The sequence below is a fragment of the Lissotriton helveticus genome, chromosome 7 (assembly GCF_964261635.1).
Source record: "Lissotriton helveticus chromosome 7, aLisHel1.1, whole genome shotgun sequence".
Classification (NCBI taxonomy): Eukaryota; Metazoa; Chordata; class Amphibia; order Caudata; family Salamandridae; genus Lissotriton; species Lissotriton helveticus.
The window spans coordinates 736,650,510-736,677,741 of NC_136068.1; the positions used below are offsets into that span (position 1 = coordinate 736,650,510).

Sequence of the window (27,232 nt, forward strand, 5' to 3'; positions counted from 1 at the left end):
CAGACTCATTAATTACACATGGACACCCTGAACACTAAAACTTATCAATCAGCGTGGACTATGTTCTTGCGAATGTTTGGGATCAAACTTCAATCCCTTTCCTGCCAAGGTTTCCTCAGCGGAGGCTCCTACATTAGGGAGGAGGAGCGTCGTCCCACTGCTCTGAGAGCAGATTTTCTTTTAACCTCTTCGACGTTCATGACGAGCTCAGCTGGTCATGAGGCACAGTGGAGATGTGCTCATGACGAGCTGAGCTAGTCATAACGGCCATGAAACGCCCACGCGGGGCTAATTCCCCTACTGTGTGGGGCATTCCATTGAGTGGGCGGAGTCATGACGAGCTGGGCTCGTCATGAGTACCGCGGCACCGCACGCGGCTCCCCCTCTCCCCCTGTGCCGCGGGGGAATTAGCCCCAAGGGCGAAGGGGTTAAATAAAACTATAAATTTGCTATTATTGGTTCATTTACTTTGCTACTGGGCTGGATTAGGGGGGGGGGCAGGGCTGGTGTCAGAGCCTGGGAGGAGTGGTGAATGCAGCCTGGTGGAGAGCATGCCCAGGCCCCATCTGAGTTCCGAACCACAGTGTTCAGACCAATCACAATGCTGCATTGCATCATTGTGATTGGCTTAGGGGAGCCAGGTGCTTCCTGGTTTCTGACTTGCCAGGAAGATAAGCAACACAGAGAAACTACAGCTGCAGAATGGAAAGTGTTTTCTTTTTGTTGCTTTTTTCTCTCCAACCCTCCCCAACCTCCACCCCCTATACTCTCAAACCCCACCCCGTCACCCTGTTGCCTGCCAGCTGCCAATGGGTTTTCTTAATAGCTTAAACTCCGACAGAATAGTCAACGAGCACAGATCATCAATTTATTAAATCACGTATGCATAAATGTCAAACCTATCTGCAAACATTCCATCTTCTGCAGACTTCACCTTAGAATAATGATGATAATCTCGCCCATTCCTAAGTATTCTTTTTTGTGGAATGTCGATACTGTTTAAGGTTTTTTCGGTTAGTGAAGAAAGTTGTCTTTTAAAAACCTTTCAGCTAAATTAACAGTTACTTTTCTTTATATATTTAAGAATGAGTTTCAGGCGTCAAAGCTTTGGGCCTGACTGCTGAGCAGTATACATCTAAGTGGGTTTTCTTTGTAATTACTAGAAGAATAAAAACATTGACTACTTCCCTCTGAACTCACAGCTTTGTGTTTGGTGTTTAAATGAATACAAGGCCCATACAGTTTCACTTGGCTCATCCGCTTCTCAATTATTAATTTCTTTCATAAAACCTCATGCTCTCCTACGATGGGTCAAGTGGGTTATATCCCAGGCTGGCATAGAGAACTCAATTTGGAGCTCATTCCTTGAAAGGAGCCATAGTTACTACAGCTCTCATACCGGTCTCCAAGCCAGAGGATATTTTGAGAGCAGGCGAATGGAGTTAATCTTCTGCAATCAAATGCTTTTATTAGAAATCTACTCATGCATTCTTCTAAGTAATCAATACTCTATGAACTTGCATAACAGAAGTCTACGGTATTTACATAAAATGCAGGTTTTTTAAGTTAACGATGGAATGTCCTAACTTTACAAGGTGGCGAGTATTACTACACTCTATTGTGATAGGTTTTCAAAATATTGGTGCAGTTCTTATACTTTCAACCCAAGTAATAGCAATATACTTTATGAAATTCTTATTACATGTTCCCACTAATGATTATCCATGAAGTTTCAGTTCTGTGATCTGGATCTTAAACCTTCGGAGGTCAATGAATGAATGGATGGATCACCTTTTTCCTGTTGGGCTGCTTTTGTCTAAATCAGTCTTTACAATTTTGCTGTAAACTTAATGGACTTGATCACATCAAGAAACAGGAAGGACTCCAACTTCAGCCACTATATATCTTCAGAATAGAATTCTCATAGATCATAATGTAGTTTTATCTCTAACCTTTCTGGGATGTGTAGTTCATTAAAATTGGTCCATTGACATAATGATTGTTTATACATTTTACTGGCTTCTATAACTCTAAAGCAATAAATCAATCACAGGACGTCCCCCCCCCCACCTCCCTCCCTCCTGGTTTTTCATCATTAAAACTAGGAAAATCCACTTTTACCCAGGACAGTTTTTTATTATGGAAAAGCACTGGATACAGTTAGAGAACTGGAAAGCATTCGTAAACAACAGTGTGAAATGCTGATATTAATGTGGATTTCAATGTGTGTGAAACGGACTATCAAAGGTAACAGGGAAACTCACCTTAGCAGCTCCTATTTGTTCCTTGCGGAATTTCTCCAGCGGAGCAATCAGCACTTCACCTGCATTCTCGATCTGGGCAACAAAAAATATATAGTTTTCAAAAACTAATAACATGATACTTGTAAACAATCTATAATTACATGAATACCCAATTTTCAAGTTTTTTTTTCTTCAAATGCACACCCACAAGTCGCACATAAAAACTGCATCTGCACTTCAAGCGATCATGGTATCAATAGTCAGTCAATTCCTTCCCACTCTGGAATAGGAGAAAAAACGACATGATTTCCAAGGAGAGAAAAAAAAGTTTTTTTTAATCTAGACTGGGGTTTTCATTCCCTATGTGCTTAAATATATGCTATGTTCATTTCTGAAAGGATGGAATACGAGCCTGCAGCAAAAGGTCATATCACATGTCGAAAGTACACTTGAAATTGTACTTCGAGTTCTTCTGGGAATGATTGTGAATTGAGAAAATGCATACAAGTGTGTTAGGCGGAAATGGTAATGCCCACATGTACTTTAAGTTTTTGTGTTTTTTTGTGATCCGGGCCTATGCTATTCTTTTATTGTCAGATGAATGACTAAAGACTGAATTGGCTCTAGCATAAAATAAACCTCCCACCATCAGGCAAAAAAAGATCTATGCAGCAGGTACCAACTGAGCTAATTACCTCCTAAACTATACCCAAGCTGCTATTAATGTAAAACGTACGCATAAGGTAAGTAAAACCATTTTTTGGAGAGCATTTTTCAAATCTTTTTCTTCTGGACTGACTTGCCACCAAAGTGTCAAAGTACTATATATAAGTAAATGAGCTTCATAGAATTAATGAGGTAGGAAAAAATATGAACATATCATCGCTTAATCAACATTTTAAGTCGTCTTAGGGATCTTGCAAAAAAAAATAAAAAAAAAATGAAAACCACTAATATACGTCAAGAGCATAAGAAAAAAATAACCTAGGACCCGTAAATGATATCCCATTCTGAACTGCTGACTGGTTGCAAAACAAAAACTCAGAGCACCTCAAATCTTTAAACGAGCGATTTCTTTTTGTTAGGTTAAGCCTAACAGACCGCACTAGTTGAAAATGACCTATAGTGGGCTTACAAAGAACTTACAAGGGGCTTAAAGACCACCCATTGCTTACCACGGGCTGGCTTTAATGTCACTTTATTGTCATTGCTTCTTACTTCATGACTTTCCTTATCCCAACTTGTCAATATTTTGTTTGTCCCTCCCCTCGAGTACAGCTTCTTTGCCATCTTTCTGACTAAATTACCTTCATCCTTCCAATGCTCATTTTTTTTTTTGCTTAAGCAATCCATGAGAGTGCATGTGTTTTTCAGCTCTCTCCCTCATGTGCTCCTCCTCCAAACACCAGTCCCTCCCAACTTCGTGTTGCTGCAAGGCTTCTTGTGTGCTTCTCCCCACCACTATCCCTGCGCTCCACATGCTCCATGTTAATTCCATGTTCAAATGCTTCACTTCCCGCCTAGTGTAATTCTGCCTTGTGTGCAGATTTTCCTGTCCCACTCCCCGTTGCTTAAGCCCACCCACTACTGAGTTGCCTCCTACGGGCACATTGCTGTTTTTTTAATAGTTTTTTTGAGAGGAGCGAGCATCAAGATACTGCAGGACCCTCTGCCTTACAAAAATGGTTTTCACGTTACTTTTCATTTTATTTACCAATTTTTTTTGTTTAATTGAGACCCACATCGTTTTGTAGGCGCATATGCGTAATGAAGCACCTGCATCATTGTGTCGTTTTTATTTCTTTTTTTCTTCTAGCCATGCTGCACAGCATCTTGCCAGTGCTTTATAGCGTTGCCAAAAGGCACTGGCAAAGATGTGTCCAAAGGCGAAACTTAAGATATTTCTGCAGCAGTGAGAGACAACGGGGGCGGGGAAGTCCCACTTATAAGTCTTTGGGGGTATTCAGAAACGTTTTCAATACATTTCCTTCTCCAGCCTGAAAGTTTAATCTTAAATCTAAGCTGCCCTTTTTAGGGCTCGGGCCTACGTCACCACGAAGTGGGGGCGGAGTTTCCGAGCTCTTATGTATTAGAAAAAAAAAAGAATTCTGAAAGGGGTCCGGGCTGCCACATTCTAAAAAGCGCGCGTTTTTTGCGTGTGGTATTTTGCCATGTGCATGGTAATTGGTCCAGGCAAGGCTGTGTTTAAGTAAGGCAGCACGCCATAGGACTTAGGAATTTGTCAATGTCCACTTCCTGCATAAAGTGTTCGGACACGCGCAGAAGAATACATAAATCCTCAATTACCAGCTGTCCGAGGTGCCGGTAATTGAAGGCAGATGATGCTGGGAGCGTGTGCACTGCTGTGTTTTTTTTCCCCTTCAGCTCTGTGTGCGCGCATGAACAGCCGGCCAGCAATGTAGAGAATCACATGCATCAGATCTGGTTTTTTTAAACAATTGCGATCGCGAAAGTGATCTCTTTCTGTGCTGCTTGTTTAAACAATTGCGATCGCGAAAGTGATGCTTTCTGTGCTGTTTGTTTTTCGTATGTAATCTTGTTCTTCTACGAACTCGATGGTAGCGGAGTATCCCATCCTCACCCTCTAGGTCACTTCATTAATTTTCCACGAGTCCGCCGTGTCTGGTGGCGAGTGCAGATTGGTAGTGCAGAGTGCAGAGTGGTAGTGCAGAGTGGTAGTGCAGAGTGCAGAGCGGTAGTGCAGAGTGGTAGTGCAGAGTGCAGAGTGGTAGTGCAGAGTGCAGAGTGGTAGTGCAGAGTGGTAGTGCAGAGTAGTAGTGCAGAGTGGTAGTGCAGAGTGGTAGTGCAGAGTGCAGAGTGGTAGTGCAGAGTGCAGAGTGGTAGTACAGAGTGGTAGTGCAGAGTAGTAGTGCAGAGTGGTAGTGCAGAGTGCAGAGTGGTAGTGCAGCGTGCAGAGTGGTAGTGCAGCGTGCAGAGTGGTAGTGCAGCGTGCAGAGTGGTAGTGCAGCGTGCAGAGTGGTAGTGCAGCGTGCAGAGTGGTAGTGCAGCGTGCAGAGTGGTAGTGCAGCGTGCAGAGTGGTAGTGCAGAGTGGTAGTGCAGAGTGGTAGTGCAGCGTGCAGAGTGGTAGTGCAGAGTGGTAGTGCAGCGTGCAGAGTGGTAGTGCAGAGTGGTAGTGCAGCGTGCAGAGTGGTAGTGCAGAGTGGTAGTGCAGAGTGGTAGTGCAGAGTGGTAGTGCAGAGTGCAGAGTGGTAGTGCAGAGTGCAGAGTGGTAGTGCAGAGTGCAGAGTGGTAGTGCAGAGTGCAGAGTGGTAGTGCAGAGTGCAGAGTGGTAGTGCAGAGTGCAGAGTGGTAGTGCAGAGTGCAGAGTGGTAGTGCAGAGTGGTAGTGCAGAGTGCAGAGTGGTAGTGCAGAGTGGTAGTGCAGAGTGCAGAGTGGTAGTGCAGAGTGCAGAGTGGTAGTGCAGAGTGGTAGTGCAGAGTGCAGAGTGGTAGTGCAGAGTGCAGAGTGGTAGTGCAGAGTGGTAGTGCAGAGTGGTAGTGCAGAGTGGTAGTGCAGAGTGCAGAGTGGTAGTGCAGAGTAGTAGTGCAGAGTGCAGAGTGGTAGTGCAGCGTGCAGAGTGGTAGTGCAGCGTGCAGAGTGGTAGTGCAGCGTGCAGAGTGGTAGTGCAGCGTGCAGAGTGGTAGTGCAGCGTGCAGAGTGGTAGTGCAGCGTGCAGAGTGGTAGTGCAGCGTGCAGAGTGGTAGTGCAGAGTGCAGAGTGGTAGTGCAGAGTGCAGAGTGGTAGTGCAGAGTGGTAGTGCAGAGTGGTAGTGCAGAGTGGTAGTGCAGAGTGGTAGTGCAGAGTGGTAGTGCAGAGTGGTAGTGCAGAGTGGTAGTGCAGAGTGGTAGTGCAGAGTGGTAGTGCAGAGTGGTAGTACAGAGTGGTAGTACAGAGTGCAGAGTGGTAGTGCAGAGTGCAGAGTGGTAGTGCAGAGTCAGAGTGGTAGTGCAGAGTCAGAGTGGTAGTGCAGAGTCAGAGTGGTAGTGCAGAGTCAGAGTGGTAGTGCAGAGTGCAGAGTGGTAGTGCAGAGTGCAGAGTGGTAGTGCAGAGTCAGAGTGGTAGTGCAGAGTCAGAGTGGTAGTGCAGAGTCAGAGTGGTAGTGCAGAGTGCAGAGTGGTAGTGCAGAGTGGTAGTGCAGAGTGGTAGTGCAGAGTGGTAGTGCAGAGTGGTAGTGCAGAGTGGTAGTGCAGAGTGGTAGTGCAGAGTGGTAGTGCAGAGTGGTAGTGCAGAGTGGTAGTGCAGAGTGGTAGTGCAGAGTGGTAGTGCAGAGTGGTAGTACAGAGTGGTAGTACAGAGTGCAGAGTGGTAGTGCAGAGTCAGAGTGGTAGTGCAGAGTCAGAGTGGTAGTGCAGAGTCAGAGTGGTAGTGCAGAGTGCAGAGTGGTAGTGCAGAGTCAGAGTGGTAGTGCAGAGTCAGAGTGGTAGTGCAGAGTCAGAGTGGTAGTGCAGAGTCAGAGTGGTAGTGCAGAGTGCAGAGTGGTAGTGCAGAGTGGTAGTGCAGAGTGGTAGTGCAGAGTGGTAGTGCAGAGTGGTAGTGCAGAGTGGTAGTGCAGAGTGGTAGTGCAGAGTGGTAGTGCAGAGTGGTAGTGCAGAGTGGTAGTGCAGAGTGGTAGTGCAGAGTGGTAGTGCAGAGTGGTAGTGCAGAGTGCAGAGTGGTAGTGCAGAGTGCAGAGTGGTAGTGCAGAGTGGTAGTGCAGAGTGCAGAGTGGTAGTGCAGAGTGCAGAGTGGTAGTGCAGAGTGCAGAGTGGTAGTGCAGAGTGCAGAGTGGTAGTGCAGAGTGCAGAGTGGTAGTGCAGAGTGGTAGTGCAGAGTGGTAGTGCAGAGTGCAGAGTGGTAGTGCAGAGTGGTAGTGCAGAGTGCAGAGTGGTAGTGCAGAGTGCAGAGTGGTAGTGCAGAGTGGTAGTGCAGAGTGCAGAGTGGTAGTGCAGAGTGCAGAGTGGTAGTGCAGAGTGCAGAGTGGTAGTGCAGAGTGCAGAGTGGTAGTGCAGAGTGCAGAGTGGTAGTGCAGAGTGGTAGTGCAGAGTGCAGAGTGGTAGTGCAGAGTGCAGAGCGGTAGTGCAGAGTGGTAGTGCAGAGTGGTAGTGCAGAGTGCAGAGTGGTAGTGCAGAGTGGTAGTGCAGAGTGCAGAGTGGTAGTGCAGAGTGGTAGTGCAGAGTGGTAGTGCAGAGTGCAGAGTGGTAGTGCAGAGTGCAGAGTGGTAGTGCAGAGTGGTAGTGCAGAGTGCAGAGTGGTAGTGCAGAGTGGTAGTGCAGAGTGGTAGTGCAGAGTGGTAGTGCAGAGTGGTAGTGCAGAGTGGTAGTGCAGAGTGGTAGTGCAGAGTGGTAGTGCAGAGTGGTAGTGCAGAGTGAGAGTGGTAGTGCAGAGTGAGAGTGCAGAGTGAGAGTGTGAGTGGTAGTGCAGAGTGAGAGTGCGAGTGGTAGTGCAGAGTGAGAGTGCGAGTGGTAGTGCAGAGTGAGAGTGCGAGTGGTAGTGCAGAGTGAGAGTGCGAGTGGTAGTGCAGAGTGAGAGTGCAGAGTCAGAGTGGTAGTGCAGAGTGCAGATTGGTAGTGCAGAGTGGTAGTGCAGAGTGCAGAGTGGTAGTGCAGAGTGCAGAGTGGTAGTGCAGAGTGAGAGTGCGAGTGGTAGTGCAGAGTGAGAGTGCGAGTGGTAGTGCAGAGTGAGAGTGCGAGTGGTAGTGCAGAGTGGTAGTGCAGAGTGCAGAGTGGTAGTGCAGAGTGCAGAGTGGTAGTGCAGAGTGGTAGTGCAGAGTGCAGAGTGGTAGTGCAGAGTGCAGAGTGGTAGTGCAGAGTGGTAGTGCAGAGTGCAGAGTGGTAGTGCAGAGTGGTAGTGCAGAGTGGTAGTGCAGAGTGGTAGTGCAGAGTGGTAGTGCAGAGTGGTAGTGCAGAGTGGTAGTGCAGAGTGGTAGTGCAGAGTGAGAGTGGTAGTGCAGAGTGAGAGTGCAGAGTGAGAGTGCGAGTGGTAGTGCAGAGTGAGAGTGCGAGTGGTAGTGCAGAGTGAGAGTGCGAGTGGTAGTGCAGAGTGAGAGTGCGAGTGGTAGTGCAGAGTGAGAGTGCGAGTGGTAGTGCAGAGTGAGAGTGCAGAGTCAGAGTGGTAGTGCAGAGTGCAGATTGGTAGTGCAGAGTGGTAGTGCAGAGTGCAGAGTGGTAGTGCAGAGTGCAGAGTGGTAGTGCAGAGTGAGAGTGCGAGTGGTAGTGCAGAGTGAGAGTGCGAGTGGTAGTGCAGAGTGAGAGTGCGAGTGGTAGTGCAGAGTGCGAGTGGTAGTGCAGAGTGAGAGTGCGAGTGGTAGTGCAGAGTGGTAGTGCAGAGTGCAGATTGGTAGTGCAGAGTGGTAGTGCAGAGTGCAGAGTGGTAGTGCAGAGTGCAGAGTGGTAGTGCAGAGTGGTAGTGCAGAGTGCAGAGTGGTAGTGCAGAGTCAGAGTGGTAGTGCAGAGTGCAGATTGGTAGTGCAGAGTGCAGATTGGTAGTGCAGAGTGCAGAGTGGTATTGCAGAGTGCAGAGTGGTATTGCAGAGTGCAGAGTGGTAGTGCAGAGTGCAGAGTGGTAGTGCAGAGTGCAGAGTGGTAGTACAGAGTGCAGAGTGGTAGTGCAGAGTGGTAGTGCAGAGTGAGAGTGCGAGTGGTAGTGCAGAGTGAGAGTGCGAGTGGTAGTGCAGAGTGAGAGTGCGAGTGGTAGTGCAGAGTGAGAGTGCGAGTGGTAGTGCGAGTGCGAGTGGTAGTGCAGAGTGAGAGTGCGAGTGGTAGTGCAGAGTGGTAGTGCAGAGTGCAGATTGGTAGTGCAGAGTGGTAGTGCAGAGTGCAGAGTGGTAGTGCAGAGTGCAGAGTGGTAGTGCAGAGTGGTAGTGCAGAGTGCAGAGTGGTAGTGCAGAGTCAGAGTGGTAGTGCAGAGTGCAGATTGGTAGTGCAGAGTGCAGATTGGTAGTGCAGAGTGCAGAGTGGTATTGCAGAGTGCAGAGTGGTATTGCAGAGTGCAGAGTGGTAGTGCAGAGTGCAGAGTGGTAGTGCAGAGTGCAGAGTGGTAGTACAGAGTGCAGAGTGGTAGTGCAGAGTGGTAGTGCAGAGTGGTAGCGCAGAGTGGTAGCGCAGAGTGGTAGCGCAGAGTGGTAGCGCAGAGTGGTAGCGCAGAGTGGTAGCGCAGAGTGGTAGCGCAGAGTGGTAGCGCAGAGTGGTAGCGCAGAGTGGTAGCGCAGAGTGGTAGCGCAGAGTGGTAGCGCAGAGTGGTAGCGCAGAGTGGTAGCGCAGAGTGGTAGCGCAGAGTGGTAGCGCAGAGTGGTAGCGCAGAGTGCAGAGTGCAGAGTGCAGAGTGCAGAGTGCAGAGTGCAGAGTGCAGAGTGCAGAGTGCAGAGTGCAGAGTGCAGATTGGTAGTGCAGAGTGCAGATTGAGAGTGCAGAGTGCAGAGTGCAGAGTGCAGAGTGCAGAGTGCAGAGTGCAGAGTGCAGATTGAGAGTGCAGATTGAGAGTGCAGAGTGCAGATTGAGAGTGCAGAGTGCAGATTGAGAGTGCAGAGTGCAGATTGGGAGTGCAGATTGGGAGTGCAGATTGGGAGTGCAGATTGGGAGTGCAGATTGGGAGTGCAGATTGGGAGTGCAGATTGGGAGTGCAGATTGGGAGTGCAGATTGGGAGTGCAGATTGGGAGTGCAGATTGGGAGTGCAGATTGGGAGTGCAGATTGGGAGTGCAGATTGTGAGTGCAGAGTGCAGATTGGGAGTGCAGAGTGCAGAGTGGTAGTGCAGAGTGCAGAGTGGTAGTGCAGAGTGCAGAGTGGTAGTGCAGAGTGCCTAAAACACATTGCCATTTACAATGCCATTATCTCTAACTTAAAACAAACCGGAGCCCTAATGCATTCCTCTTTACGAAGGCCTGCTAGTGAAGACAATCAAATGTATGGTGAGGGTAAAAAGGCATACACCAAGATAATAATGTGTGAGGACATCCACCCACTTTGCTTGTGCTTTGTTTTGCAATTTTTATATATTCAGGAGGCTCAGAACTGCCAAACAGGTTCAACCTCCATGTGCTCCAAAAAATGGTATGGCTCCGACTTATCAGAGCAGCTCCCATTAATGGGGGTCTCCCAGGCACGGTCACATGGACCTCAGATTATTCATAACTTACTACTCATAAATCAGGTCTATTAGTGCAGTGCTGAGGATGGTGACGTTATGAGCAATATGAAGCAGTATAAATCATCTCCACATGTGTCCCTATTTGTCACCTGCACGCGGGATTGAGGTTCTGAATGGTTTGTGCTCAGACCACATGCCTCTGATGAATAGAAATATTACTTCACTATTAACTTGGGTCTCACATTTAATTAAGTGCAACCAATGCCAAAATGATACCCTAAGGTTGATTTGGATAAACCATGTACATCTGCAATTACATATGAACTACCTGTATCACTTTTTTTGACTTTCCATACAAAATACAGTGTGACAATCCTTGTGAATGGCAATGGCAAGTCACACTTGGTTTGTTTCAGTAGGGCATTGCCTGACCCCAGCAATTGCACTGTCCACCAAAACGTCCCAAGATAAAGCTGGCACATGGTTCTGGAATACCATTCTAGTAGAAGGGGAAAGGCTGGTTGGAGATATAGGAGAATTATGATGCTATCAACACATTAACTATTACTCTGAAATAAAAAGTGGGAGTGGAATCTGTGTGAACTTTCAACATATTCACATATGGTAATTCAATATAATATGTTATGATACTCCCCATTCTACAAGGCCCTACTTTGCCACATGGCATTTGCTTCCAGGCAGGAGACAAAGCTTCAATGTATGCTGCAAGCCAGGTCTACCGGGAAATGCTTTGGGTCTTCATGCACTACCCTGAATCTATGTGCACAGGAAGTATTCCAGAATTGTGCAATCATGATTTCCGGCCAGAGGGAAAGTAGATTTATCTTCTGAGATGACTCTTTCTGCTTCAAACTGCTGTATACTGGCGAGCTGAAACATTACTTAACCTAGAAGGTGGTGAAAAGCACGAAAACTATCAAACTGATGTCCGAACAGAGTTCTGTGCTGAAAAGAGCTTACAAATACAGGAGAGGCCTCTATGGTTGCTAGATAGTGCCAATCTTCCATTTTGCCATCCACCACCCCTGGAAAGGCAATGTTTGAGGGGTGTGAAAACCCCGTATGCCCCTGGCCAAAGTAGGGGCTAAAGGCTTTAACTGTCCCAACACCCCTAGACAAAGTGGAGAATGCAAACTCCCGCCGACCGCATTTGATGCCCTCCTCGCTCACCTAGGAATAACCACACATGGAGTATAGCCAGTAAATAACTGTCATCCGTTTCCAAAGAAAGAGGCGAGAAAAAAAAAAAACTGACATGTAACAAAAACAAAAAAAATCCCTTAACACACTAAAGTTAGAGGAAAGTTAACACTTTAGCCACGGCCGTTATTTCGCGGCAGTGCGGCTGTTCCGTGGAGTGGGCAGGGCCGCATCAGCCGTTGGATGTTCGTAGCACCAGCGAGGTAGTGCTCGCGACAGCCGATGGCAGCAGTTAAAGGGTTAATATTTACAGGGTAGAACAGTGGCTTACAGTGCCAAAACATCAAAGGCGGGACATTCTCAAGTTAAGGAACTATATTAACTCACATCCCCGCTATACTCACTAATCTCACTCTACCTTGGACACTTTCCAACAACAAACATGTTTTTACACTTACATAACAAAGTCTCTAATGGTACAGTAGTACAAAGAACATACGTTATTAAATCATGCTGATATCCACTTAATAAAGGACAAAATTATTTAACAAAGTTACAAAAGGTACAATACGACAAATTACACTATTACATGTTGATGAAGAATTTTGCACTCATACATGTGGAGGTTCATGAGTTCTAGCAAATTACTTCCACAGGATATCATCAGTTCTCCAAATTACAACTCTCTGGTGTAGACTTCTAGTGTACTACAAAGAGTTAGTCATTTGACCCCAAATGTGGGTTTGCAATCAGCTTGAGTTTATCACCTTCCAATGAAACACATAGCCATATATTTCAACTTCAGGTATAAAGTTCAAATTCTTCTTCTTTACATACCATTCTTGCTCTCTCATCTTCTAGGTTTCTGAGAACTGCAGCAAATTCCTGGAGTGACCTGGCTGAAAACAACAGAAACAAGTAAAGTCAGTAAAGAAGTACAAAACCCAGCCCCCCACAGAGGCACATGACCAGCTTTCTGAAAAGGAAAAACAAATGGAGAACTACTCGGGAACGCTGGAATTCTGAGAACTACATGACATTTAGAGAGACTTATAACATCCAAATTAAATAGTACCAAACCAGTATGTAACGGAACTCCTCAAATACAAGATACATTTATACATCAGAAAATAAAATCTGAATCACACTTACTATGCTCTATATGATTTAAATTATATAGTAGACTCGAAAAATCCTTGAAGTACACTCCTTTATACAAGTGCTAGCTGTATCCTTAAAAAATATACATCTAATTAGATTCACAGTTGTATGACAAACAATTAATATAAGCTGACAAAGAAAATTAAAGCTACATTTAGGTTGACATAAGGGTAAAAAAAAATTGTTTAGGAGTTATTTCCCTGAAATATAGATAAATTACAGATGGGAAGACGAAAGATCAGAGTGTACATGTTCCTATTGTAGATCAAATTTAAACCGATTTTACCAAACAATGACCTATGTATACATTATCTCCAATATTATATTTTATTCCTCTCTATGCTTTAGAATTAAAGAGCTGGAACAGTAAAACTGCATAGTATTGCTTGTTGAGTTGACTTCTTAAGTGGAGGATTGTCTACAGATGAAGCATACTCACTTCGACAAATCAGCACAATCTTCAAACTTTTTCTTTCCCTCACTGAAGAATATTAAACACCTTTTGACTCCTAATCAGTTGAACACTGATACTTTGGTTCACGGTATCTCACAATTAGATTCTCTCAATATCGTTCTAGCTGGAGTTTGCCCATCCTCCCTGACCCAGGATGATAGCAGTCTTCCATGCCATGGCTCATCTTATAGCCACAAAAAGAAACTTTGATCATATGTCAATGGTGCTAAGGAAACTACCAAGGTTTTCAAACCAGACTAGAATGTTATACCTGCTATTTGTCTTACATAGTGCTGCATCGGGCACCATAACTCGCAAGTCTTCTGGTCATCTCTGGAAAAACGAGGGATCTAAGAAACGCATACACCCTCCACCTGAAAACCATAAGATTTATAACATCCCTAGCACTAAAATAATTCATAACTGGTGCAGTCTCAAATAGATGTATCTAATTCCCATTCTTAATCTCGGCCCATGCAGATCTTCCCTTTTCCTTAGAAATGCATAAAACTCACTTATTAGAATGGAATCTGACCCAAGTGAGAATCTATACCATATTCTATATATATATATATATATTCCTCCATCAACCAATCAGTTCATGTAGGTAACTGTAATCCACTTGTGTCTATTCCTCGGACAGGTTCCACTTTGATGTTTCTACTTTGGTATGAAAAGAACTCCAATGCCTTCTATCGCAGCAGTTCTCTGGAGAGTTTGAAATCAATTAAAAAAATATATTTTCCCAGATAGAGGCACTAAATGCACTCTTTCATCCCCTTTAATGGAGTCCCATTTTAGATGACCTCAGGACCTTTTGCCTCTAACTGCTGTCAGATGTGGGTGCCCGCCTCCTTGTGAACTACTAGCACACTGTAAAGCATGGATAAGGAATGATTGGCCATATGTTTCATTCAAAATTGCGATCGCAAATGCCGAAATTCGCAGAATTTTGGTGTTTGCAATCGCAGTTTAGCTAAGTGGGATGTATCAAGGTAAAACTGCCTCGCAAAATAAGGAATCGCAAAAATCGTGATTCCTTATTTTGCAATTCCATTTAAGGAATCGCAAATTTTGCGATTCCTTAAATGCAACAATGTAAGAGGCACAGAAAAAGCGCAATTTGGGCTTAAGGAATCGCAAATTACCACCAACTTCAAGTTGGTGGTAATTTGCGATTTCTCTGAAAAATGCATGTATGTGTGCCACATGTGCACACATGCACATTTCTGGGATGCAACAGGGTGTCCTTTTGACACCCTAGCACCCTTCAAATTGCATTCTCAATTTGCGATTCTCTAATTGAGAATCGCAAATTGAGAATGTCTTCCCATTCATTCCTATGAATGGGGAGGTATTCCTTAATTGCGAATCGCAATTTGCAATTTGCAATTAAGGGATATGTAAGGTTTGGCAAAATTATTTGCAAATCCTACACACATAGCGTTTTGCGATTCTCAGATAGCGATTCCCAAAAAAATCGCTATTTGAGAAACGCAAAACCAAACTTTCATACATATGGTCGGATATATTTTTCTACATCCAGGAAAATATCAAAACTACCCGTCTCAAACATTAGACATCATAGAAGGCCTAGTGCCATAACCCATAGAAACCTAACCAGAATCACCATTTCTTTTAAACTGTCCCCACTTATTAGTTAGAGCCCGAAATCCTCCTCTTTTAAAAGTTTAGTTTGTGGGTTGTATGGATTATTTAGCTCAAACCTAGTTAGCAACAGAGACTATTATAAAAGTGGGTGTTAACTATACTGAAATGGGAGACTACAAAAGGGTGCACGAGAAATGCGATGAGGGCTAACAAGACCAACATTGGGGGAACACGTTTTACTTTAATGATTTCTGCAGAGACATGCAAATGGACAAAAAGTGTGCAGGGGCTGACTGTTGGGAGAAGGTGTTGGGTAATGCTGGCAAGCAGATTGTAGAAAAGGGGGGCCGTTACATTCTTCAGGTGTATTATAGATGAAGACATATGAAGGTAAATGGGGCAGATGAAGGTAGCAATCTCTACCTTGAAGGTAGCAGTTGCTACCTATAAGTTGCAGCTTGTAAACATATATACAATCCCTATCATTTAATCAAACCACAAGTGATAAGAAGCTTAAAGAGACTGCTACTAATCACCATCTAGTCCTACTGCTACGCCAAGGCCTTCAATTGTCAGTACAGAATGCTTAAGAAGCGCGCAGAATCAAAAATTGCCAAATATTGTGTGATGTCAATTCTTATGAGGTTATTGGATCCAAAGAGGCTGTGGTGCCGCATCTGCTATGCACAAGAGATAAGGTAGTACTCCCATCAATCAAACTACAAAGCCTTTTCTGTTCATTCCTTCTAAACACTTAAAATACGTTTCATTCTGTATTGTCAAAATTGTCAGGCTAAGAACTTTTAGTACAGTAATTATACAACAATGACCAGATCTGTTTACAAGCTCAATGAGGCTTAGTTAGTCAATATGTAAGTGTTAAACAGTTCCAAGATGTTAAGTCTATGGGCTACTTGATCATGGTTATGAAGGAGGCCTTGAGATGGGTGAAGGGTAGGTCCTCTGGTGACAGTGTGAGATTTGCAAAGACAATCAGCCGGCACGATTGGCTATCAAGGATCCTCCTGAAACTTTTTCAAGGCTGAAAAATAGTCAATAAAACAATACCGGGTGTGGACAGGCAGAGCCTCTGTGAACTACTATAGAGTGAACTGGTGAAGATAGAGGGCAATCTAGAAATATGATAACATTAATGTGTTTGCTGATACATGTTTTGTGTCATATTTGGCAATAACGATAAACGGTAAGTCATTATCGTTGGTTGCTAAGGATCTAGTGTAATAGCATCCCCACAAAATGATGGAAAGATAGACATACCAAGTGAAAGAATAGAAGCCCCAAGCGTCACAAGTTGTCATTCGCACCCAAACGTGTGTTCAGTTAGGCTAGCCCAAAGCTTTGAGAGGTATGAAATAATGTTACCTTATTGACCGGTACAGAAAAAAAAGTAATGCATCAAGAAACATGCCCTTCATAACGTGACCTGTATCAAGAGAGTTTGGACAATAAAGAATTACATGTAAGATAGACGCCAAAGTAATAGATGTTTGTATGTCAGAGGATAAAAGCGAAGAACTGTCACTAAAGAATAAAAAAAAGTCAGCGATTTCTATGTGAAGGTACTCTAAAGTAAGGTGATCTTATTGTCCGCCTTGATTTGAGTTGATTCGATAGCATGTAAAACTCAACATGGTACGTGCAATGCAGTGCTCCGCCTGAATCAATTAAATGGATTTAGTAGGATGAGCTGTCCAGTGGAGGTACTGGTGCTAAAGACAAGGTACAGCAGCAACAGATCGGAACCGAGTAAAAAGCCTGGTCTGCGTTTTTTGACAGGCCATAAAACGTTCTTCCACACTAAAATATTGAAGAAGTTGTTCCACAACCTAGGCTTGCGGCATCTCCAGCATCAAATTGGGATGTTTCTGTGTTATTGTTCATTTGTGCAGGCTGTGTGCCTCGAGGCACACAGGGTTGCTATGAGTTTACACAAAAATATCAGCAAGCTGGAGCTATTGGCAATGGTGGGTCACGTAGGGGAATATACGTTTTTTACTTGGAACATGAATTGTCTCAACGACCAGATAAAACGGGACGTGGGCGCCATGTAAAGAGGCATGGCCCAATGGTCATAGTCTTACAAGAGACATCTTCTGAAGATTAGGTGTTCCTTTTTGGGGAGATGAGTACATTTGAGTTTATTATTCTGGATATGCGAGGTGGCCCAGGAGGTGTGGTCATCTTATCAAAACAAACCTTCCCGCTAGTGGTCCGCGAGGTCCATAATGATCAGCAGGGGCAATATGCATTTTTGCACAGGTGTTGGATGGGATGGCTTGGACGCTGGGGAGCGTGTATGTGAAGCCACAACTGGGAGCGACCCTGGAAGCAGTGGCGAGGTATCTAACAATAGCTACAACTGGGTTCACACAACTGGGGGGTTGGGGTGGAGACTTTACTGCTCTCATGGAACCAGTGCTGGGTACCATGTCTGCTCTGGGAGGCCTCTAGACTACACAACTTCACACCTGGGCAGATGCTCTGGGATTAGTAGACCGTTGGAGATTCCAGCTCCGCAACAAAGAGGTGATATACTTACTACTCCCTCCACACAGCACGTCCTCCCAACTGGACTACTTCCTCCTCAGACATCAGTCTAGTTATGCAGACCTGCATCCTTCCTTGAGCCATATTGGACCATTCCCCGGTATTGCTGACAGTTGGTGAGGGTGACTAAGGAGGAGAAGGGGTTGAATTCAACAAGTTTTCTATGACCTCTCCGGTGACATTCAAGACAGTGCTTAGAGGCTGGGCATTTTCATCCATTGGGGGTCGCATGAGCACGAAAACATGAGATCACAGAATTGGAGGGTGTCACTAGCGCTCCCTCTATGCGAGTAGGACTGTGCAGGTTGGCCCAGGTGCACCTGGAATGCCGGTTTTATACCCTGGGTCAGGTCTACGAAATGCGGGACAAGGCAGGCAAGATGATCTACTGGTTGGCAATGGCGGACCATCCTTGTACCATGATAGGGTTAAGGTCAGCGGAGGGTGAGATAATCATTGGGGCTTCTGGCTTGAGGCTTATCCATGTCTGGGAGTTGGATGGTGCTAGGGAGCCTCCCTCCAAAGAGAAAGATTTGCCCTAGATTCATGATTTGCCGGAGCGGACACTGTCGGCATTGGAGCATAGGGACTTAGACAAGCCCCTCTCCACTAAAGAAATCCAGAATGCCATCTCTGACATGCCCTCTAGTAAAGCCCCAGGACCCAACAAGTTTCCACTAAAATTATATAAATGTGCGCGCCTTTGTTGATACCACACTTGCTGGAATTGTATGAGGGGGCACTCCTCAGTGGGACACTCTCGCATGACCTGAGAGGGACAACTATCACAGTTCTTTTGAAGCTGAATAAACCCCTAGAGGACTGTGGGTCTTATAGATCCATATCTCTCATTAAACTGAAAGTAAAGATCCTGGCTAAGGTGCTGGCCATGCGCTTGGTAGCAGTGGTTTGTTCGATTGTCCATGCAGATCAGAATGGTTTTATGCCGCGCATGGGGCACCCGCCATTGCTTATGGTGTCTATATGTGGCCTTGGCCTGTTTGGTGGAGATGAGGGGGTCGCGGTGCTCCTCCTAGTTGACATAGATAGGGCTTCTGACTTGGTACATTGGCCCTCTCTCTTCGCCGCCCTCCATAAAATGGGTTTCGGTCCCCGGTTCTGGCAGTGGGAGTTGATCCTGTGCACAGATTTATGGACGCAGGTTCGGGTCAACGGTGCCCTTTCTGCAAGCTTCCCAGTCGGGAGTGGCTCCCTGCATGGTGACGCCCTATCGTCATTAGTCTTTGCTCTGGCAGAGTTTGTGGTAGATGCCAGAGTCTGTGTCCATACAGGAGTGTCCGTGACAGACTCCTGAGCTGCACTTGAAACACTGGTATATAAGGCGGAAGGAGTCCCCCAGAAACATGATCGAATATGGGGGGTATGGACTGGGGACTCGGGCGCATTGGTTGAGACCAGAAACGTTTTCTGATGTACAGTGTATATATGCTATTGCTTCAGAGACATCTACCATGTTTGTAGCAAAGTGTAACTCTACGTTTCTTCTGCACCTTCGCAGGTGCTCTTTCAGTGGCCCATGTGGCTTGAACCTGGTGCTTTTATTGATGGTGCCAAATAAACGAAATTCAATAGAATTTCAGGCGCTACTTTATTTTTGTTGAAGAACTTTACAAGAGTGAGAGTTTTCCAGCTGTCTCCCTCATGTAATTCTCTCCCTCCGTATTCCTACCCCAGTACCTCACACCTGCCGACCCTCCATTGTCCATCTGCTTGCCCCCAGGCACTCCAGACTACCACCCATGATCTATGCGCTGCCCTGCCTGCCTCCCTGCCTTCGACCCTCTGGGCTAACTCCTTCCCTCTGTGTTGCCTTGGAGAAGCAATAAAAATAATAAGCACTATGACAAGGCCAGCAATGGACTCCAGCATCACATCGCTTTTACTTTTATTCCTTCTTCACCCGTGTCTTACTCTGTCATTCTCCTTGTCTCTGTGTTGCCACTCACACACAGTGTGTTGTCTTGAAGAATTTTTTTTTAAAAGGACTGGCTGTGTCAGCGACTTTTTAGATCGAGCCTAGTGTTGCAGCACATGCGCTGCTCGCTCTGCGAGGCATGCTGTAGTAGGGTTAGATGTAGAAGTGGTGAGGAAGCCCCGCCCATACTTTTCATTGGCTGGAGTCATTGTCCATTGTAAATGCAGGCTTCCGATTGATAATGAGGCTTCTTAGTCCCTCCTTGTTACTGCTCTGTCTCCTTTTGTGACCGCCCATCAGGACTGGATCTTTTACTTGCGCTGTTACACGTTCATAAGTCGGTCAGCACTATTTTTTTTCAGCCGGCTTTGGCACAGACTATCACAGCTTTACAGGCAGAGCCTGGCCTCTTAGTCGTGCATCACATCTACTGAAGCAGCCACCTCTTCTGGAAGTCACGAGACTTCAGAGACTGTGGAGAGCCCTCTGCAGGCAATAATTGTGCAGTACGCATATGCCTCGTGACAAGTGTACACAGGAATGCACATTTTTCCAGTTTATATAGCTCGCTATGCTGGTGATCGGACAACTTGGAAGTATGCGCAGTTTGGGCAGAGAATAGTTTATCTGGAATCACAGTCTTTGGAAGTTTACGAGCTCAGATTTGTAGGAGCCTTCGTCATTTACAGCGAACTAGTTTTACCCCCTCTCTCGATATCCCCCATCACCTTCAGTCTCGTATCGCCTCTAACACGTTCCCGTAGTGTTTAAGATCAGGCATGCATAACCTTCAACGCTTGCTCAAATGTTCCTTCGCTTTGTTTTCACAAGTGTGGCGCAGAGTGCATTACGCTAGTAAGAAAGGCCCCTCGGTACTGATCCCAATGAATTGTTTTTAAGGGAAGAGCTTTCCGCCGCACCTTCTCTTGCTCCAGTTTTTACGACCCTGGGCAGCTAACTCTCTGATCGGAATTATAGCTCCCCTGGTCTTTTTCTTATTTCAATATGTTAAAAAGTTTTTTGTATTTTTTTAGATAATAATGTTTTGCATGATTTGGATGTGAAATTTACGAAAAGCTTTGGTCGCGACTTGGCCCACACCAAATCTATTCAAATGTACAGAACATTTCTTGAAGTAGATAAAGGGTCTAAAGGGGGGCACAGTGGAACCCTACATGCAGAGACCACCACCAGATCTTCGCTGAAATGGAACACACAACCTGTGTCTTGTTTTACTTAATAAAAAGCAGACTTGGACCCGGAACGAGGCGCAGCGTCTGCACTTCGTTCCCACGGCGCTAACTTTATTTATAGCGCACAGAAGATGCATACTCCCTCACACCACCTTTCTTCACCCACAAATACGGTGGGCACTGGGTATGAGGAAATACTATTTTAACACTCAAATTCAGGGGCGGCTGGTGACATTTGAAAGTGGTGATGCGTAAACTAATTTGCATATTGCACCACAGCGAGCGAGCGCAGCGAGCGAGCCCAAACCACCTTGCATCCATCCATACATCATTCATGCACCCACCCATCCATCCACCCACCCACCCACCCATCCTGCATCCATACATCATTCATTCATGCATCCACCCATCATCCATCCTGCATCCATCATTCATTCATGCATCCACCCATCCATCCATCCATCCTGCACCCATCCTGCATCCATCATTCATTCATGCATCCATCCACCCTGCATCCATCCTGCATCCATCATTCATTCATTCATGCATCCACCCATCCATCCATCCACCCACCCACCCATCCTGCATCCATACATCATTCATTCATGCATCCACCCATCCATCCTGCATCCATCATTCATTCATGCATCCACCCATCCATCCTGCATCCATCATTCATTCATGCATCCACCCATCCACCCATCCTGCATCCATCATTCATTCATGCATCCACCCATCCATCCATCCTGCATCCATCATTCATTCATGCATCCATCCATCCACCCACCCATCCTGCATCCATCCATACATCATTCATTCATGCATCCACCCATCCACCCATCCTGCATCCATCCTGCATCCATCATTCATTCATGCATCCACCCATCCATCCTGCATCCATCATTCATTCATGCATCCACCCATCCACCCATCCTGCATCCATCATTCATTCATGCATCCACCCATCCATCCATCCTGCATCCATCATTCATTCATGCATCCATCCATCCACCCATCCTGCATCCATCCATACATCATTCATTCATGCATCCCCCCATCCACCCATCCTGCATCCATCCTGCATCCATCATTCATTCATGCATCCACCCATCCATCCACCCAAACCCATACCAACCCACCCACACATCCTGCATCCATACATCATTCATTCATGCATCCACCCACCCATCCATCCATCCACCCATCCATCCTGCATCCATCCTGCATCCATCCTGCATCCATCCATCCATCATTCATTCATTCGCCCCAATGGACGCACCGCGCCTGCTCCACTCTCCCTCCAGTCTCTCTCTCTCTCCATCTTCAAGTCTCAGCCGCTCTCTCTCTTCCACCTCCGAGGCCCCGCACCCTCTCAGTCTCTCCCCTCTCCACCCTCAATAGGATAGCTTCAATTTGGCAGACTGGGAGATAATAAGAGAGAATGCCTGGTGTCAGCTGGAGCATTGTGCATAATGATTGCATAATGATTGGCCGTGTTGCTCTCACTCTCTCTCTCTTGCTCCTGCCACACACCCTCACCTCGGCAACCCTTACTATCGTCCCTCCTTCAGACTCAGAGCCGACGTGCCGCTGCCACATTCGAGGGTTTCTTGGAAGGCAGTGCCGGGCGTTCAGCTGCTCTGTGGTGCAGGAGGGAGGTCTTGCTACAAAACTTAAACTACAAGTACCAGATTTCAAAGTGATGTCTAACTGGATGACCTAGGCGGTTGGGGAAGGTGGGGGGGGGGGGGAAGGGGGTGTTGGAGGGGGGGGGGATAGGGAAGGCGTTTCATTTAATGATTACATAAAAACAAATAAATAAACTTACCAGGCATCTCCCGCTCCGGTCCCGTGTATCATCACCCACAAGATGTCAGTGGAATTAACTTCTCCCCGCTCTTTTCTTTGAAGTGGACTGGCAAATCAGAAGAATGGGGGCGGCTACTCGGCTGTATCCTGGCATGGGACAGGGCATAGGGCGACCCCACGTCACCGCCCGAGCAGGATCCTATCCTCAGACTCCACCACTACACTAGGCATGCGCAGCATACCTAATGTAATGTCAATGGAGTGGGGTGCTGAAAAACGAAAGCGCCCTTCTCGCAGATGCGCAGTCGGAGTCCATTTCTGGACTCCTGCTGCTCTCACCTGCGTGCGCTGTGCGTCTGTTGACTCATGCGCACTTTCACTTGTGAAGCTGCTGCCAGCACAGGTCGGAAATGTAAACAGACGATAGTCTGCTTGCATTCTTTCCCGATTCAGTGAGCAGTTTCTCTTTGTGATTGCTTAGCAGCGGCGGTGCGTCCATTGGGGCGTTTGGGCGTTGCCCCCCCAATGCGCACTGCCCCATCCGGGACCGCCAGTATGCCTAGTAAAATAAAACATTTTGCATTATTCAGCAACTAGTTTCTGGCCGGCCGGTCACCGGGCCGGACCAGAAACCATCGGGGAAAAGGGGGGGTGGGGCTGTGCAGGGGCGCTAGTGCGCGTGTCCTCTTTCGGACAGGTCATTTTTCTGCCCGGTGGGAACATGCGCACTAGCCCCCCCCTTTGCATACCGGGGGTTGCCTCATGCCACAGCCCCCAGCCTCCTAATGGGGCGGGGAGTTTGGCTGCTCTCTAACCAATCCATTCCATGACCTGCTTGATGACGTCTGGGATGACGTGACGTCACTCACCTCCTTGGTCACTCTCACCCCGCACCCGCAGCCACTTCCACACACAGTGCTGCTGTCCGCTTCAAACGTGGTGTGCGTGGCGTGCTCCTCCTGTCCTCCTGATGGTGACTCTTCCTGCTGCCTCCTGAGCTGGACTACTACCGTAACAACATCGACACGACAAGGAGAACTACTGAGGTGAGTCACAATGGTGGTGATTACCGCCCTTTTGAATTTTATTTCAAACTCCCACCCGTTACGTATTACCCATGATCCCACAGCTGTACCCCCCTGAGAGTGCCATGGCGGGTTTGGCCATCCGGCATCGCTTCGGTCTGTGTAAGTATTTTTTTGTAAATACAGCGCCTTCTATGGCAGCCGGTTTGATGTTTTCACTAGTGCCACTGCCGCGATTCTTGAAGTCATGCCAGTGCGCAGGGAATTGAGGGGGGGGGGGGGGAGTGAGTGAGGGAGAGAGAGTCTGTGAATCTGCTGCATGCATCCTGGCGGCCGTTAGTCCTCACCCGAGTGTGATGTGTAATTCCGCCATTGTAGAGAGCTGCATGTAGGAATGGGGGCTCAGTAGGTCCATGCACATTCTGCGCAGATTTGAGTCAGCCTTTATTTCGTTAGGAAGGTGTCCTGGTTAGTTTGCAAGCGAGTCGTGGTAGGGTGACCAGATTTCACAGATTTGCCTCGACATTCCCGGTGTTCAGAGGACTGTCCCGGTGTTCTCTGTAATTGTTAAAATACATGGTTTTGGGAACAAATAACCAGGTCGTCCTGCAAATGAGAGTTGAAAGGTATACTCTCTTAAGTAATGTATCTGTTTCAGGGGCGCAGGAGGACACCAGCTGCGATCACGCGGCAGCAGAGGGGAGACAGAGGGGGATTCAGGGTGAAGGACGTGCCATAGGTAATGTTATGTACGCCGCCGGGAATACACAGCTTTTCAAGGCAACGCAAAAATCGGGACAGGAGTAGGTCTATTTTTATGTCTGGACATTCATAGAGGTTGCTTATCAAAATCTGTTCCCCCTAGTCGTGGGCATAAAGTTTTAAGATGGCCCTCACATCAGTAATATCGGGAGGCACGTACATGGTTATTGATGACATCTACCAAAGGGTTTATAATTAACTACTTAGTCCCACAGTGTTGATTTTAGTACACTTTCATGTGCGTAAGTGTGTTTGTGTAGCCCAGGGCATTACACATGCATCACAGCCTCTTTCATATATGCGCACATTTGGTTAAATGTGTTATTGACCACAATGCTAATTGAACGGTACGCCTGCTGGGGGAATTTCTTCGTAGTTGCCCTGGTTGGTCCTTTTTATGGTGATTATTAGATTGTATTTCTCCTAAATTTTGTGGTAACTTGCATTAATCCTATTCACAACTGCAGCGGGCTGGTCACATTGCAGCTTGTTTCTTTCTGCTTGTTACCTCAGTGAGGCAGTCGGGCAGCATTGGCGGTGGCGGGAGCAGCCTATTTTGGTGTGGGCAATATCAGGGCGAGTCTTGCATCTTGGGGGGCGCGTCACCTGGGTTGGTAAGCACATGCAATGGCTGGGTGAAAGCCAAGCAGCGTTGGGCTGGGTTAGTACCTCACTAGGGAACCAGGTTCGAGTCGCAGCAGGAACGCACAACATCCTGTGATTCTGGGCAATTCACTCAACCCCCACCCGTGCATGACAAATAAATGGGTCAAATATGTATCGAAACTGGTGCTCAAGTAAAGTGCGCAGGTGAGTGAGTCCAAGGGAGGGCCCTGCATGCAGGGCTTTAAGTGGGATGAAAAAACTGGGGTCTCTCAAAAGGGTTGTGGTCTATATCATTAAGGGCGTTGCTTAAAACAGGCATTTAAAAAAAATCTGTGCTCAGCATAATTGGCCACCCAACTGGTATTTTGCTGCTTCTGTTATTGCCCCCACATATATAATACAACAAGTAACATTACACCGACAACACGCCAGGAAAATTGGCTTTGTCTAAGGTTGTTGGTTGAATATAATAAATATACTACATGCATACATACAACTATGGCTTTGTTGTAGATAATGTTGAAAATGCTTTAGTTATTGAGCGAGAGGTTGTGGCCTAAAGGCTAGAGATGCCAACTTTGGAGTTGAGGAAGTAGGTTGCTTACAATTGGTTGGTTTTATTGTCAGTCTCATCTAGGGTGTGATCAGTGTGTAATTTGTACTTTGCACATTGAGTGTGTGTAAACAAAGGCATGTGGGTGCCTGTGGGGCTAGTTGTGGAAGCGAGCAATAGAGGACCCTAGCACTTTGGGCCACTGTGCCGCTGCACTTGCTCCAGCATTTAAATCAAGCCCCTTGCGCTTCACTTGTGACTACCTCCATAGCAATACAAGTTAGGAATATTGCTTTTGCCAGAGCTCCATGCAAACTGCTAGGTACAAATTAGAGCGTTATATTGACCCCCCCATCTTTGCATGATTATCCTAATGCTTCACAAATAAATTGTAATATTTTTATTTTCAGCACCTGGTAAAGCCTGTGAAGCTGCCGTACCTAATTTTTGGAAAATTTTGGTCGGAGAACAAGAGGCCTGACCTTCTTTGCTGTTCTTTCACCCCAGCTACAACCCAGCAAACACCTGTGTTAAAGGTAAGGAAACTGGTGCTATATTTGTTTTGGCTGGAGTTCGGGCTATGTACGTGGTCACTACATGGTGGTTGGGGTGGGTGCACATTTTGAACATTCTACCCTCAGTGGATGGAATTTATTAATGGCCTTAGCCCTGTGTGTTGGGCAATACAAGTTGCTAAAGGCACTTTCTATCCCTTTCCTTGTTAAAGGCCCTCAAGCAGTGTCTGTTTCAGTGCCTTCAGCAACCGGTATGAGGTACTAAGTAGTCCTACCTTAAGAATGGAGTGGTCCTTAGAGGTCAGAGTATCATATTTTCACAGTCCGTGTAGGTCTGGATTAGGTGTTTTGTATTTTATCAATTATGGCTATCTGGAAGACCAAAGAAGACCAAAGAATTTTGCTTCATAGTTAGTTTCATATGACTCTTGGCCTCAAAAAATTACACCTAAACTTTGTTAGGACTATTTATGGTTAAAGAGGCATTGTTGTTCAGCAACAAGGTATATGTATTTATACTGGAATTTGATATAATTGCACCGAACCTTAAATGTTGCACTTTGATTATTGCCAGGTTTCTTTAATATTGGCAAGGACAGCATCAGGATGAATACAGTTGAACAGCTACTTGCAAGGTCATTCTTTGGACGGTCGCGTGAAGAGAAACTGCATATAAAGCAATTAGGACCCCACAAGCCTGACCTGAAACTACAACAAAGTACCCAGGACAGAGGAAAGACGTACAAACGTACATTCTCTAACACCTGGTACACAAAGGCTGATTGGCTTACAGGGTGCCCGTCCAAAAACGCTCTGTTCTGCTTCCCTTGCTTGCTGTTTGGTGGTGACAGTTCTTGGACAAAAGTAGGAGTAACAGACTTGAAGCATTTGTCTGACAAAATCAAGAAACATGGACACACAAGCAACCATATGGAAAACCTGACGAGACTGGGAATGTTGGGAGACACGCCGATTGAACACCACATAAGTGAAGCATTCCGGCAAACAGTACAGAAACACAATGAAGCAGTTGATAGGAATAGACACATACTATCAAAAATAATAGACTGTGTTCGTTTCTGTGGTGCTTTCGAACTGGCATTGCGAGGCCATGATGAATCGGAAAATTCCTCAAATCCTGGAATATTCAGAGGCCTTGTGGATCTAATAGCAAGCATAGACAAGGAAATGGAAGCACATTTAGCAAGTGCTACAGTCTTTAAGGGCACATCTAAAACAATACAAAATGAACTCCTTGAGTGTATGCTTGAAATTGTGAGAAGCCATATTGTCCAAGAGGTGCAAAACGCAGACTTTGTGGCTATTCAGGCTGATGACACCACTGATGTAGCCACACAAACACAGTCCGTATTGGTCTTTCGCTACATTGACAAAGACAGTAAGGTTGTGGAGAGGTTCTTTGGTTTCACTCATTTAACAGACTCTACAGCAGAAACCATTACTTCAGCTATACTGCATCAACTCAACTTCATTTTCCCAGAGCTCCCTCAAAGGAAAAAACTCATCGCACAAAGCTATGATGGTGCAT

At 46.1% G+C, this 27,232-nt stretch overlaps 1 protein-coding gene across 4 annotated transcripts in view; it reads right to left on the bottom strand.

The window, feature by feature from the left end:
* The window catches only part of ARHGAP26 (Rho GTPase activating protein 26), a 2,444,655-nt gene that overhangs the window by 2,016,872 nt on the left and 400,551 nt on the right, over positions 1–27,232 (bottom strand). For all 4 annotated transcript variants that reach the window (XR_013598661.1, XM_078653061.1, XM_078653060.1 and 1 more), the window contains exons 3-4: positions 12,328–12,389; positions 2,265–2,336 (exon numbers count right to left, since the gene is read on the bottom strand). Coding sequence is in view for 3 of the 4 variants with exons in the window: in XM_078653061.1 (XP_078509187.1) it covers positions 2,265–2,336; positions 12,328–12,389 (134 nt within the window). In the remaining variant the exon portion in view is untranslated. The remainder of the gene's footprint in view (positions 1–2,264; positions 2,337–12,327; positions 12,390–27,232) is intronic.